The 13,154-nt window shown below is 36.1% G+C and overlaps 1 protein-coding gene across 2 annotated transcripts in view; it reads right to left on the bottom strand.

The window, feature by feature from the left end:
* COL4A3 (collagen type IV alpha 3 chain) overlaps positions 1-13,154 on the bottom strand; it is a 52,006-nt gene that overhangs the window by 4,443 nt on the left and 34,409 nt on the right. For both annotated transcript variants that reach the window (XM_015871391.2, XM_085512877.1), the window contains exons 34-50: positions 12,742-12,876; positions 11,971-12,069; positions 10,867-10,956; positions 10,138-10,277; positions 9,329-9,455; positions 9,065-9,145; positions 8,053-8,151; positions 6,771-6,821; positions 5,957-6,142; positions 5,277-5,407; positions 4,836-4,908; positions 4,196-4,267; positions 3,962-4,081; positions 2,828-2,926; positions 2,085-2,297; positions 1,305-1,482; positions 645-759 (exon numbers count right to left, since the gene is read on the bottom strand). In XM_015871391.2, the coding sequence (XP_015726877.2) occupies positions 645-759; positions 1,305-1,482; positions 2,085-2,297; positions 2,828-2,926; positions 3,962-4,081; positions 4,196-4,267; positions 4,836-4,908; positions 5,277-5,407; positions 5,957-6,142; positions 6,771-6,821; positions 8,053-8,151; positions 9,065-9,145; positions 9,329-9,455; positions 10,138-10,277; positions 10,867-10,956; positions 11,971-12,069; positions 12,742-12,876 (2,009 nt within the window). The remainder of the gene's footprint in view (positions 1-644; positions 760-1,304; positions 1,483-2,084; positions 2,298-2,827; positions 2,927-3,961; positions 4,082-4,195; positions 4,268-4,835; positions 4,909-5,276; positions 5,408-5,956; positions 6,143-6,770; positions 6,822-8,052; positions 8,152-9,064; positions 9,146-9,328; positions 9,456-10,137; positions 10,278-10,866; positions 10,957-11,970; positions 12,070-12,741; positions 12,877-13,154) is intronic.

The raw sequence follows: 13,154 nt of genomic DNA, 5'->3' as shown, positions 1-13,154 counted from the left end.
ACTTTCCATCATGCAACAAATGAACAAACAAGAACAAACCAAACCAAACCAATCAAACCTTTCAAGAGGGATTTTTAGTTCTATCTCTTACCCTCATTTGCTGGCATCCCTATGCCATGCCACAGTTATGGCTAACAAAAGTGAAGTGCCACTTCACCCCTTATTCCCATTCTCAGTTCTCACCTTGAAAGCACATTATTCTGTTTCTTCACTAAGATCTCATTATGGCATCGAAATTACTGAAGCAGCCTTTTGTAGAAACTGTACTGCATTTGTTTTGATTTTAGCTTTCTGTGAAGATTGGCCTGAAGTTCTGAATTATAAAAGAACTGCTTATTTCTGTGCACCTGTGGTCAGGACTGCTTTAACCACCCCAGGCCCCAAACCTGTCCTTCCAAGAGCTCAGCAGAACACATGATCATGCAGTTACTTTTGTAAGATTAAAATCCAATTGTTTTCTTCCATCATGTTCCCTTTTCTTTCTGCCACTTATTTCCAGGGGCAGATCTGAATAGGTGTTCCTATGCTTTTGTCATTAATTAAGAGTTAATAGAATTCGCCATTATTAAGACACAAACGTAGATGAAAAAGCCATTAAAAGTTAGGCAAAGGAAAATGAGTATTTCCAGTGTTTTTATCTTTACCATAACAAAAGAAAAGCCCTTCCAGAGAGATATCCAGCCTCCTGGACATGCAGGAACTGTGGTTGTTTGGCTGTGAACTGCTATTACCATTGCAGGTCCTTCACAGACAATGCATCTGTAAGAAGAAGCATGCATACTCAAGCAACTGAAAAGGTTAACATTTATACGATGGTGTTTCATAGTAGAGAACCTTAAGCTCCAGTTTACAATGTTCCTCAACCATTATAGTCAATTTATTATGTGTAAATGAAAACAGAAATTGACTTGTACTGTGTTACAAACATTGATGCTGTCATTATGTCACTTTAGCCTGACTCTAATATATATGACATTACTATTAAAAATATGCATGTATGTGCATATGTATAGATATATCTCTCTCTATGTCATTGCAAATAGTAGAACTGTTTTCCCCTTTCTCAGGTCAGCTATGCTAATGGAACCTGTGGCACTCCTTTACTATAATCTAACTTTTCTCATTATATCACTGAATATCTAATATATTCAGATGAGTAATAAATTAAAAAAAGCAAAAACAAGCAATTATGAAAAGTGCTTGTATTTACTGAGAGGTAAAGGTCCTTCTCTAAGATTTATTGTTCAAAGCAACTTACACTCTGTGGCTGCTGGCCAGAAGAACTAAAATTCTTGTACTCTTACCTGCTTATGTGGGGCTCTAGTGCTTTGCCAGAGATTGGTGCCATGTCTACTGGCATTGCAGTTGCAGTTGACAGCCAGTATGAATAGTCATTGCGAGAAGCAAAACTGCAAACATCATTGGTGTTACAGAATAAGAATGGCATGGTGGTAAATCTCTGCAAGCAGCTACCAGCTGTTCCTGAAGTACATAAGAGGAAAATTTGTGACAAATAGAAGATTATATTCAGCATAACAAACAAAGGAGACCAGTGAAAAATTTAAGAATTGATGGCTATTAAGAGTTAAGTATCTATACTGTGATATTATATGAAAGCAAAATACTTATCACATAGATAAAAGTAAGTATTTAAAATTCAGGGCCAAGAACAAAACCTGTTAAAAATATTATCTTACTGAATTATACCAGTACTTAACACAACAGCAGGAATTAAATACAAGCTTCTGGGGCCATTTTTTGACAATCTATAGCATCCAATCCAGCATCCACAAAGCACCTTGTAATACTACTATCATCCCTACACAAACGGTACTGACATTTACATTAGGCATCTATTCATAAGTAACCAAATTGCTCCTGAAAAAAGTGCATGGAGAAAGTACAGGAATGTAGGAAAGAAAGATGACTTTCAAACTGTGATCATTGAAATTGACTCAGAGCAGCAGACCACTGATGGCTGAAGCCAGTGTTCAACTTAGACACAATGAATTTGTTTTCGTGAAGACAACTTAGCATTACCACACTCTACAGAAGGTGATATGAACATTTTGCTAGTATAGTACCAAGGTCTTGTCCATGAGCTCGTTCATTTCCTTGTACAAAAAGCAGTGAATAGCCAACATAGATCTGTGATGTCCCAGATGGGCATGAAGGAATCCTTGTTGTCTGACTATGACGAGTAAAGATAAAACCTCTTCTTGTTGGACCAGTGGTGGTAGTACCTGGTGATCCAGGCAAACCCTGTAGGCCAGGGAAGCCAATCAATCCAGGTTGCCCTGTGAAGGTGAAGAAAATATTATCACGTTCTTAGAATTCCTGCCTTACTTAAATTAGTGAAACCACTTGAAAGTAAATAAAAATGAATAAATAAATCTAAAAACTAATAGTAGTTTTCACTAGATATATGAATTCCTTTCAATCTAGCTCACATAGCTCAACTTTGCATCTATTTGTGGCATAGTGAAAACTTTTTTTTTCATAAGTTGTAAATAATTTTATGGTGACTCAATAAAAATATTCAGTTTCAAGTTCATATCATGTAAAGTCACACTGATTTAAACAGATTTCCAAGTGGGTGAGTAAAATGCAGTTAGTAACAGAGAAGTACAGTCAAAGCACACTTTAGTAAATGTTGTAAACTACTATTTCTGCTGTGAACATGAATCTGTTAAAAGCTAAGCATGTGCTACTGCAGATTTTACAGAATCTCAATATATGTCAAAAGAAGACTTGATGAAAATTGGGAACACAGTTTATTTATATATTCAGTAGTAGCAGTCAAACAGAGATGTCTGCTTTCCTGTACCTCTTTGTCCTGGGAATCCCCTGTCTCCTTTTGGACCGGGCCGTCCTGGTTGACCTGGACGACCAAAACTTCCTGGTAGGCCTTTTACTCCTTTAGGCCCTAAACAGTAATCAAGAAAAAAACAGATTAATATAGCAGTATTATGCAGACTTCAATAACTGCTAATAAATGAAGTTAAAATCCCTATGTGAATGTAGCTGTACTAGAACTAAAACAGCAACACAAAGTTCACAAATGTTGGGTCAGTCCACAGTATTACTATCAGCGTATTTCACACCATGAAGATGACAAGGGAGCACTGAACATATTGTAGAAAAATATTATTCTCATAAAGGGCTTGTACATAAATAATAACAAATAGCTTTTACTTTTAGCATGTGTTAAACTATAGGAATATTTCAATAACATAATAACAGGCCATAATCATGTTGTTCACATTTCATAAATCATTTCATAAGCTCCTCTGTAAAACAAATTTAAGGGAGGTGTAAAAAAAACATTATTTAATGCCTGTTTTATTATGCCAGAGGGAATTTTGTCATTCCTAAGTCCATGCTTTCTAGCAGGTCCAAGACTCTGAGAAGTTCCCTCCCGGTGTGGAAAGCTGTGGTGTGAGAACAGTGGTTGAGCAAACAGCACACATACACCTCATCCCACCTGCTTCTTGTTCCCACGTTCCTCACAGCCATGGCAGGCTTCACTTCTGATAGAATAACAGCCTCTCCTTTACCTTCCCACCGCCAGACTAAGATAGACACAATCATTTTGTAGCATACCTACAGTACATGTTACACATGTTTTCTCAAGAAATGAGAAATGTTCTTGAGAATGATTCTGCTCATATGAAAACAATGAATGTTTTGACTAAAGTTTTTTAATACCATTTTTGTTGCTTAGCCTTACACTGAGGGAAAAACTTGCATACTCTTTGACTGCAGGCGTGGTGGGCAGATGGAATGGAGCAGGTTACAAATTCAAGGCTGTTATCAAGGCACCAAGAGTTATTTTTAAATTCTGGGAAGTATTTTTAAAAATATATCAATTTTCTATCCAGCTGTATGCTTTCCTGCCAAACTGAAATGTTACATCATATGAGACACACAAACATGTTCAGATAGAAAAATTATAAACTACCTTGTAGTCCAGGAATCCCTTGAATTCCTCGATCACCTGGTGTGCCTGGGATTCCTGGCAGTCCAGGAGGCCCTTTGCTTCCTGGGACAGAGAATATTCTCCCAGAGACACCAGGTGGACCTGGAAGAAAAATGTAATGAAGAGCTCTTATTTTAAAAACACGCAAACCAAAACAAAACAACAAAATCAAGCTAAGTTAGCTGCTAGAAGAATTAAAGTTGTAACAATAGTTACCGGGTTGTCCCTTTGGTCCCCTTGGCCCTTCTGCCCCTCGTGGTCCAGGTGGTCCCTGATTACCCTTTTCTCCTGAAGGAGATTGGAAATATGTCTTAAAAGGATTTTTAGCCAGCAGCTTATCTGACCAACACTTGGGAATACAAAATAAGTCTAAAACATTTTATAGTTTGTCTGCTGATAGTGAATGAGATCATAATCAGGACTGTTTTATGGCAAGCAAACAACCTAGCGCTTTGTATCATAATTATGATTAAATGCTCTTGAGTTTATTGTTAAGAGGTTGCCAAAAATCATCTTTTTTAGTGGTGGTGTGGCATTTCTAATTAGCAAACCCAGTTTCAATGTCCTTACATATCATCAGTAGGACAAACATTTTTAAGTTGCCTGAAATGGAGACAGTTGAAGCTGCAGCTCTTCCTCGCTTTAAGAGCACTTTGGACATACTCAGAGCACCTAACTAAAAAAAAAAAAGCCTTCTTAATGAACACTTTCTTTCATAGCTGACAAACATTCTGCTCTTGATAGAGAAACTCCATGTCTCTAGGATCTACCTGGTACGTGCTATTACACATTGCAACACATTGCAGATTTTTTTCTGTTTGTCACGTAGAAGTGTACATAGTAAATACATGAATACCTTTTACACCTGGAAATCCGAGAAAGCCAGGGTCCCCTCTAGCACCAGGATAACCTGGTCGACCTTCTACTCCCTGCAAATCAGATACCATCAATAATAAAGACAAAGAAACATCTGCATACTATGACATATATTTCTTTTTTGCTCAAAAATATTTAAAGTGTTATGTCCATAGAACATTCTACAACTGAAATAATTAGTTCAGTTTTTCAGCAGGTTAGAAACAGTCATATTATTCTGTAATACCTAGTGGCCAAAGAAACGACATGTCAGAACTACTCAGTGATTCCTTTTTGGTCAGGTTAGGTCTATGACAACTGTTTTCAATATCCATTTTAGTATCTTTTTTACACATTTATTTCTTGCACTCTGGGTGTTATTTTCATGGTAGGAATGAAATTTACAATTGAGTAAGAAACAAGTAGCATTCCTTTCACTGACTTTTGGACCTGGGGGGCCACTGTCACCAGCTGGGCCCATTGGTCCTTGTATGCCATCTGCTCCTCTAACACCTTTGCTTCCTTTTATGCTCATAGTGGGAAGACCAGGGAGCCCTTGAAAACCAGGAATACCTGTACAGAAATAGAATATGTAAAGAGCACCACCAACACCATTTCACATACATTACATACAATGCAGCTCTATAATGATACTTCATGTTTATTGTCTCAGCAATTCCCAAGGAAATATATCCATTTATTAAAAAAAAAAAAAAAAAATTGAATAAATAACTACAATTCATTTTTCTCTAGCCTCTTAATTTAATCTGAGATCAGAGATGAGTTCTTGCAATCCTCTGTAGCACTACAGTTTTTGTTTTTTATATCCTTCAATTGTAATGAAATCTGGAATATCTCACTGAAAGAAGTCACATTTCAGACACTGCAGATTGCAAAGGAACAAAGCAAAATTCAGTGAAGGGTAAAACTTATATCATACTGCACTGTCCATTCTGGTGTTTGCAATTGTAACATTGCATCAATTCGTAAAGGAACTGCCTGTTTAATTATGAAGCTCTCTTGGAATTCCCTCCAATCTTTAGTTTTGGACAGTCTGAATTCTGCTTTCAATTATCAATATATCATTTCAGATAGATAGTTACGAAAATATTCACAATATACCTGGTCTTCCATCTGCACCAGCAATGCCTCTATTCCCTTTTGGGCCAGTAATTGCCATGCCTGTTGCTCCTTGAAATCCAGGTAACCCCATTAAACCAGGAGGTCCAATGGGTCCTTGGTCACCCTGCTGACCTTTCATACCTGGTGGCCCAGGAAAACCAGGCAGCCCCATGTCCCCCTTGACTCCTGTGAAGTATAAGTAATACATCAGAGGAGAACTGTCATGATGGTGAGATGGTATGACAACTTTCAGAAATAGGACTACACAGAATATACGCATTTATTATACAGTAGCGAAGGTGGAATTCAGCCTTTGTTTTTAGTACGTGTATGTCCCCAAAACCATCTTGCTACTGTGGAGCAAAATGGTTGCATGAAGGCACAATACAAGGTAGTACACCCACTTTTCTTATAAAACTCCACTTCAGAGTCTGCCCATACAAAGGAAGAAACTTGAAGGAAGGGTAGAAAGATCAGACTGAAGAATATTTCTTGATGTAGCAATAGAAGCAATGCTAGTTCAAATATCAGATCTGTCAAATCCTGTTAAATTAAATTCCAGGTAAAACCAAGAGCACAATAACACTAGTTGATTGAGCAAATTCTCAGTTACAAAACACTATTTTTCAACAGTCTCCACCATTAGTTGTACATTTTTACCAGCAATGTCATGGGACAACAGCATAATAAAACAAGAGGTATCACTTTCAGAGCAGCACTTGTAGGTAGCATTTTAAGCATCCAAAGGCATCTCAAAGATGAAGACTCTAATATTTAAAAATGAAGCTTCTACTTTCTGAAAAAAACAACTCACCTCTACGACCAGGAACACCTTGAAGGCCAGGGATTCCTCTCCCTGGTGCTCCTACAAAACATTAGGTCACATTATGCTTAATAGACCAGAGTAAGTGCTCAAAAATATCATTGTCCAGCACTTCATATTTCACTTCAAAATTCACTTAATCAAAACAAAGATTTTTGTTATAAATCCAATATCTGATACTTTCTATTTTGAATTGGTTCTATCCAGAAACACAAATGATATTTGTAAACTTTTCTTTACAGCAGGAACTCTAACTTACCAGTTGCATATAAGGTAGTCTATAATAAATAATAGACAAAGCTTAATTTCAAGAGGAAAAAGCCAGGTAAAAATTTGCATTTATATTGGTTAAAAAGAAAAACAAAAGAACATACATAGTTATAACAATGAAAATATTTCAAGTGATTACTCAAAGCTGAATATGAAAAAGCACATAAATATCTAAACAGCAGCTGTCAAGTGGATGGGGCAGAATCTTTTTGTTGGGGCAACAAGCAGAGTTTGGAGCACAGGAAGTTCCACCTGAACATTAAGAAAAAAATTCTTTACTTTGAGGTGACAGAGCATTGGAACAGGCTGCCCAAAGAGGCAGTGGAACTTCCTTCTCTGGAGATACTAAAACCAGGATGCTTGCCTGTGTAACTTACTCTAGGGAATGTACTTTAGAAGCAGGACTGAGCTGGATGATCTCCAGGGGTCCTGTCCAATCCCTACAAGTCTGTGATTCTGTGAAAAGGCTTATTATGAATGCCTTCTCAGAATTTTAAGACATTAATATATAAAAACATTTTGACTGTAAAACACAAAAACAATTTGTCAGAATTCAATACAAGATCGTATCTATCTGTGGACACTGATGATGTCAGGAACGACATTCACTTGAAAGCTTTTACACACTGATTCCTTTCATTCTTGTTGCATAAAAGCTGAAACCCCTTCTTTAAAGGGATTTTGTTTCTCCTAGGTTTTCTGAGGTGAAACATACGAATCATTAACAGCAACACTTAGGCTCTGGCAGCAATTAACATTTTAAGGGGAAATTAAGACAAATCATATGCATAACAGATGAGTGACATGCATTTCATTAATAGCGTGTACTACAGTGATATAGAAAGTCAATAAATTATGTAAAATTAAAAGCCTTTTACTTATAAAGTCCTCTTTGGCTCCATGGAACTTTCTTATTATTTTTTTCCTCCCAAAATTCTTGTCAGTTTACGTAGGGAAAAAAAGTAATTTTTAAAATATAATGCAAGTATTTCACTGCAGTTACCTGGTTCTCCCTTTACTCCTGGAGGACCCGGCATACCATCCTGACCCTGATTCCCTCTTTCCCCAGCAAATCCATTTTCTCCAGGGTATCCAGCAGCACCTGTGAATTAAAAAGGACCATGGTACCATTTTTACTTCTATTATTTTGCACAAAAAAAAAGAGTGCAGATCTGAATTTCTTTTAAAAAAAAATTATTAGTGCAGCTACTTCAAGGACAGAGGTATCCATCATATATACACATATATATGATGGATATATATATATATTTGACATTTGTCAAAAGCAGAATATCTTTTGTATTCTGCTGGAAATCAATACAAGCAGCATGCTTTATTTCCCTAGCTTTATTACAAAATCAAATTTTCAGGGAGTAGATTCTGATCTTTGCTAAGTGCTGATAAGCCAGCATTAGTTCACTAAAGCCAACAGAACAACACGACTTAGATCAAGATCTGCATATGAGAATATTCAGTGCCCTTTTTTGAAGAAAATGCCTGATGCTGACTTTAATGAAGTTCACATTACAAACCTCTTCTGCTGCATATTTACACACTCCCCCTTACATATTTTTTAATGCCTCAGATTTTCTGCTGCTCTAAGATATGCAGTTCTTTCTTCCCTTTCTTCACCAATTTACTTTCTCCTTCATGTCTAGTTATGTCTTAGTTTATTATTCTCTTTTACTAGGTAAAATAAGCCTTTCCTACAATCTGTGTTGCTATCACATCTTGATTCTTTTGGATTGAAAAAGAGAATGAAGGAGAAAGTTTCACAGTACTGATGTGAAATTAAAAGTTATTCCCTGAGCTGAACTGAGAACATTGAAAACAGGCTGTCAAAGAGCACAGCTGAAACTGGAGAAGACAAACAGCCTCATGCAAACACTAACATAGAATGGAACTGTATCAGGTAAATTATAAAAGCTTGTAAGAACAAGATTATCGACTGTCTCATTGCAAAGAAAATAATAAACCAGAGGGCAGCAATCTGGGAGAGATGCTATATACCATACCAGGAGGGCCTGTAACACCCTGTTGCCCTGGGTGGCCCTGCTGTCCTTTAACACCAACATCTCCAGGAAGTCCAGGTTTCCCTGTAAAACAAAGTGTTTGGGAGAGAAAAAGAGGCATTTTCACTTGGAATTCAGTTAGCCTGTCTATGCTGACTACAAAGGAGCTGCTGGGGTTTATGACAGCTTATTATGCATAGCTTATTGAGAAATTCTCTTCTTTTAGTAGCATATCAGCATTTAATCCCCGTCCAAAACAAAACATACCTGGGTTTCCAGCAACTCCTGTTTCTCCTCTGAGCCCTTGTAGTCCTGGTGCTCCTTTATGACCTGGCTGACCTTGGGATCCTTTTTCTCCTTTCCTGCCCAAAGCCCCAGGAGCCCCTGGATCTCCCTAAGAAACAGCAGTTGCACACAAACAGGTCAAGAATAACATTACATTCTATATCTGAAGAATAGAAAAATCATGCTTTAAACTTACAAATTAACTTCAGTCCTTAGATGTTTTTTTTTTTTTTCTGTAGACATTTTCCTATTTTATACTAATAGTTGCTCTTTTGATACAAAAATACATTCCAAATTGCCCATTTTATCTTGAATTACAACTGACTTGCAGAGCAACAATCTCTTTCTTGATATCTAGTTAATAAGGAAAGTAAACTGACAATCCAGACAGATTACAGGAGGAATAGTACAGCTTACATCATCAAGCACATCTTTTGGATAATCTCACATCTAAAGATTCATAGTTGTGCAGCAAACAAAATATGCGAAGCAAAATTGTACCCACTTTGTCTAACTTATATCTTACAATACATATTGCTAAAAGAAAAAAAAAAAAGGAAATGGTATCAACAGGCTTTCAAAAACCACTTAGAGTATACGATTTTTGCATTTTCTAAGACTATTTCTCTGCAATTCTTGGTGCACAAGTGGATTTCTGTATGTATCACCATAAGCATGTCATCTACTAATCTCCTGCAAATTCTACAAGCATTGCTTACACATTTTTCTGTTTCTGTTATCAAGGGCTCTGCTTTTTGTTTAATATGACAGTGTTTCTATTGCCTTTATACCTTTGGACCAGGTTCTCCTGGGAGTCCAGGAGATGGGTGCCCAGGGTCTCCTTTTTCACCTGGAAAGCCACTAGAGCCTGTTGGACCAGGGTCACCTGAAGTTCCTGGAAAGCCTGGAGATCCCTTCTGTCCTTTTTGACCTGGATATACACAGATAATAACAACATTCTTAATCATAATCACATATCACATTTCATGCTTTGCTAACTATGGCTTGTATATTCAGGTATTCATTCTTTATCAGAAATAAAGTATTTTGTAGAATTACTGATTTTAATTCCAAACACATTAACAAAAAGTTTATTACATTTAAGAGTATATAAATTAAATAATTTATATTTTACATATTATAGGTTTCAACTATTGAAATTAGAGATAAGTCTTATGACCACTAGCCAGGCATTTGGTTACAAAATCAATTAAGCCACTATACATTACCATGAACTGAATAATTAATGTCCTGAAATTATTATTTAAGAAGTTATTGTAAGCTGTATACAGAGATAGTCATTTATGATACATTATTAACATCCCACTCTAAAATTCAAGAGAGAGAACTCCTTTCTGCAATTCAGGCAAATGCTGGGGTGTAAGAAGTATACAAATAATGCAGAGAATAAACCTCAACTTGAGTAGGTATTGTCTGTGTGCTTACAGTAACTGCTCAGATCTGCCTAAATACTTCTGTACAGCTCTATCAATTTTCAACATGACTTAGTAGAAAATAACCTGGAATTCCCACGTTCCCTCTGTTTCCTGGTGCACCAGGAAATCCTTGTCCTCCAGGTATCCCTGGAAGACCCATAAATCCTTTGACACCTGCAAGATGAAAAAGTAAGTGTCATTTTCACATGTACTGTTTAGTTACTGACTGTCTAGTAGAGCTGAGATTAATACAGAATCTTTTACTTCACACATTGCATGGTATCTTGTCATTTTATAAATCAACAAACAGTGAAGTATAGTTCTTCCTACTGCTCTATATGCACATAGAATTATCAGTATTATTATCAAAGAAAAACCTCAAATATCTTATATATCAGCATTGACATATTAAGGTTTTTGACTTATCACAGCATTTTGGAATGGCAACTGAACCTTTGAACATTTTATCAAGATCAGTAATCTCTGTTAATGTGTTCAAATTTCTTTCCATTATTCACCTGAGTTCAGATTCGTTTCTGGGTGTGTCACAATCACTTTAGCTTAACTTAGCTAAATTAACATTCAGTTTAATGACTGCAAAGTAGAGCTTCAATCTAGAATGCCCAGATATCTAAATTCCAGGACACTGGTAATCCCTGAATATTAACGCATGTTGGATCTGATTTTCTCCCATAAAAAGTCAGAGTACCAAAGTATTTGCAGCTTTTCTTGTGATGGCAAACACTGTAACAACTACAAAGGACATATGGGTGATGATACTGTTTATTCCCATCATGACAAGAGCCATTTCAATTACAAGACTAAAATTATTTCTAATTTCTTAATTGTCAAAAATTCTATGCATCTAATTACAGTATTGTGATTTCTAGAAATAAATTATCTTAAAGAACCAGAAATATAGAAAAATAGAGAAGTAAAATTTTTTATTATCATTAATTTGGAAAAAAAACCCAACAAAAACACTATATTCATTTCCTCACTTAAGGTCAACATGAATCATTATGTATGAGGGCATGGTGAAGTCAGAGCAAACTCTGTAGAAGGGCATAAGTAGGTTTACAATTTACACTAAATTTTTTTTCACTTATTTTCATCGAAGACCCAACAACCTTCAAAATTATATTATCTTCATGTGTTATGGTAATTTTCAACATACATACTCCATACCTGGTACACCAGGTACTCCTGCAGATCCAGTAAGACCTGAGGGACCTTGGATACCTGCATCTCCTTTTTCTCCTTTTAGGCCCATTCTTCCTTGGACTCCTAAAATGGTTTCATTAATAAATAAATAAATAAATAAATAGAGCAACAGCATTTTAGAATGTGAGTTTTCTAACTCTTTTAAAGTAATGAAACTGCAATGGAGTAAAATATTTTACTTTGTGAATAAACAGAAGCAGTGTCTTCTCTATTTCCCACATGGAGACAAAAGGAAGTTTCCAAAATCTACCACACGAAAAGGTCTACACAAAGCCAGACAGCATTAGTTGAGCACACAGAACTCAAATGCCAAGTCTCATCTAATATTATGCAGAAAATAAATCCTCTCACAGTCAAATATATCTAAGCAGAGTCAACTTCTTTATGGTCTGGTATTCAGCTGGTAAGCATACATGTTTCTGCTCAAAGGCTACTGTGTGTGTAAAGACACATGTGATTGTAAGATGTTTATAGAAACTAATCCCATTTTATTACTGATTTAACATTACAATGTGAGGATTACTAAGGATGGACTTGTTAAAACAGAGACAAATTTTCAATTTAATATCCAGCCATCTCACAAGAAAAGGCAGAGTGTTTGGCAATAATTATTAGAAAGCCGTATGAATACTTTAAGTAGTAAAGTTACCATCTTCCATATGTTAGAATCCATTGAATCTGCAACAGAGATGACAACCCTAACTAGTTTTGAATGATGAAAAAGTGAACATGTACCTTTTGAGCCTCGTTCTCCTTTATTTCCAATCACAACCAAGGTTTCAGATGGTCCAGGAAAACCTTTGTCACCTGGTTCACCTTGAGCTCCAAGAAGCCCTTTTCTTCCTTTTAGCCCTGGGGAGCCAAGAGAACCTGAAAAAAAAATAAATAAATAAAAATTCTAAAGATAATATTTTGAACATGAATAACACAGAAAAAAAAAAAAACCACAAAACAAACAAACAAAAAAAAACCACAAAAAAAGCAGAGCAAAAAGCTCTGTAGCAAATCATTAACCATTTTTACAAATACCACTGAAGTAGGAAAGGTGACAAATCATTACCACTAAAAGAAAACTCTGTTATTCTGTTGGTAGACTTCAAGGGTCCAGAAATCAAAGATTTACCAAGACACAAAGAAATTCTGGTTAA

Source organism: Coturnix japonica, chromosome 12 (genome assembly GCF_054131305.1).
Source record: "Coturnix japonica strain WE chromosome 12, WE-NBRP24, whole genome shotgun sequence".
NCBI classification, from domain to species: domain Eukaryota; kingdom Metazoa; phylum Chordata; class Aves; order Galliformes; family Phasianidae; genus Coturnix; species Coturnix japonica.
The sequence above is the reverse complement of the archived record's forward strand: the minus strand, read 5'-3'. Positions and strand labels throughout refer to the sequence as shown.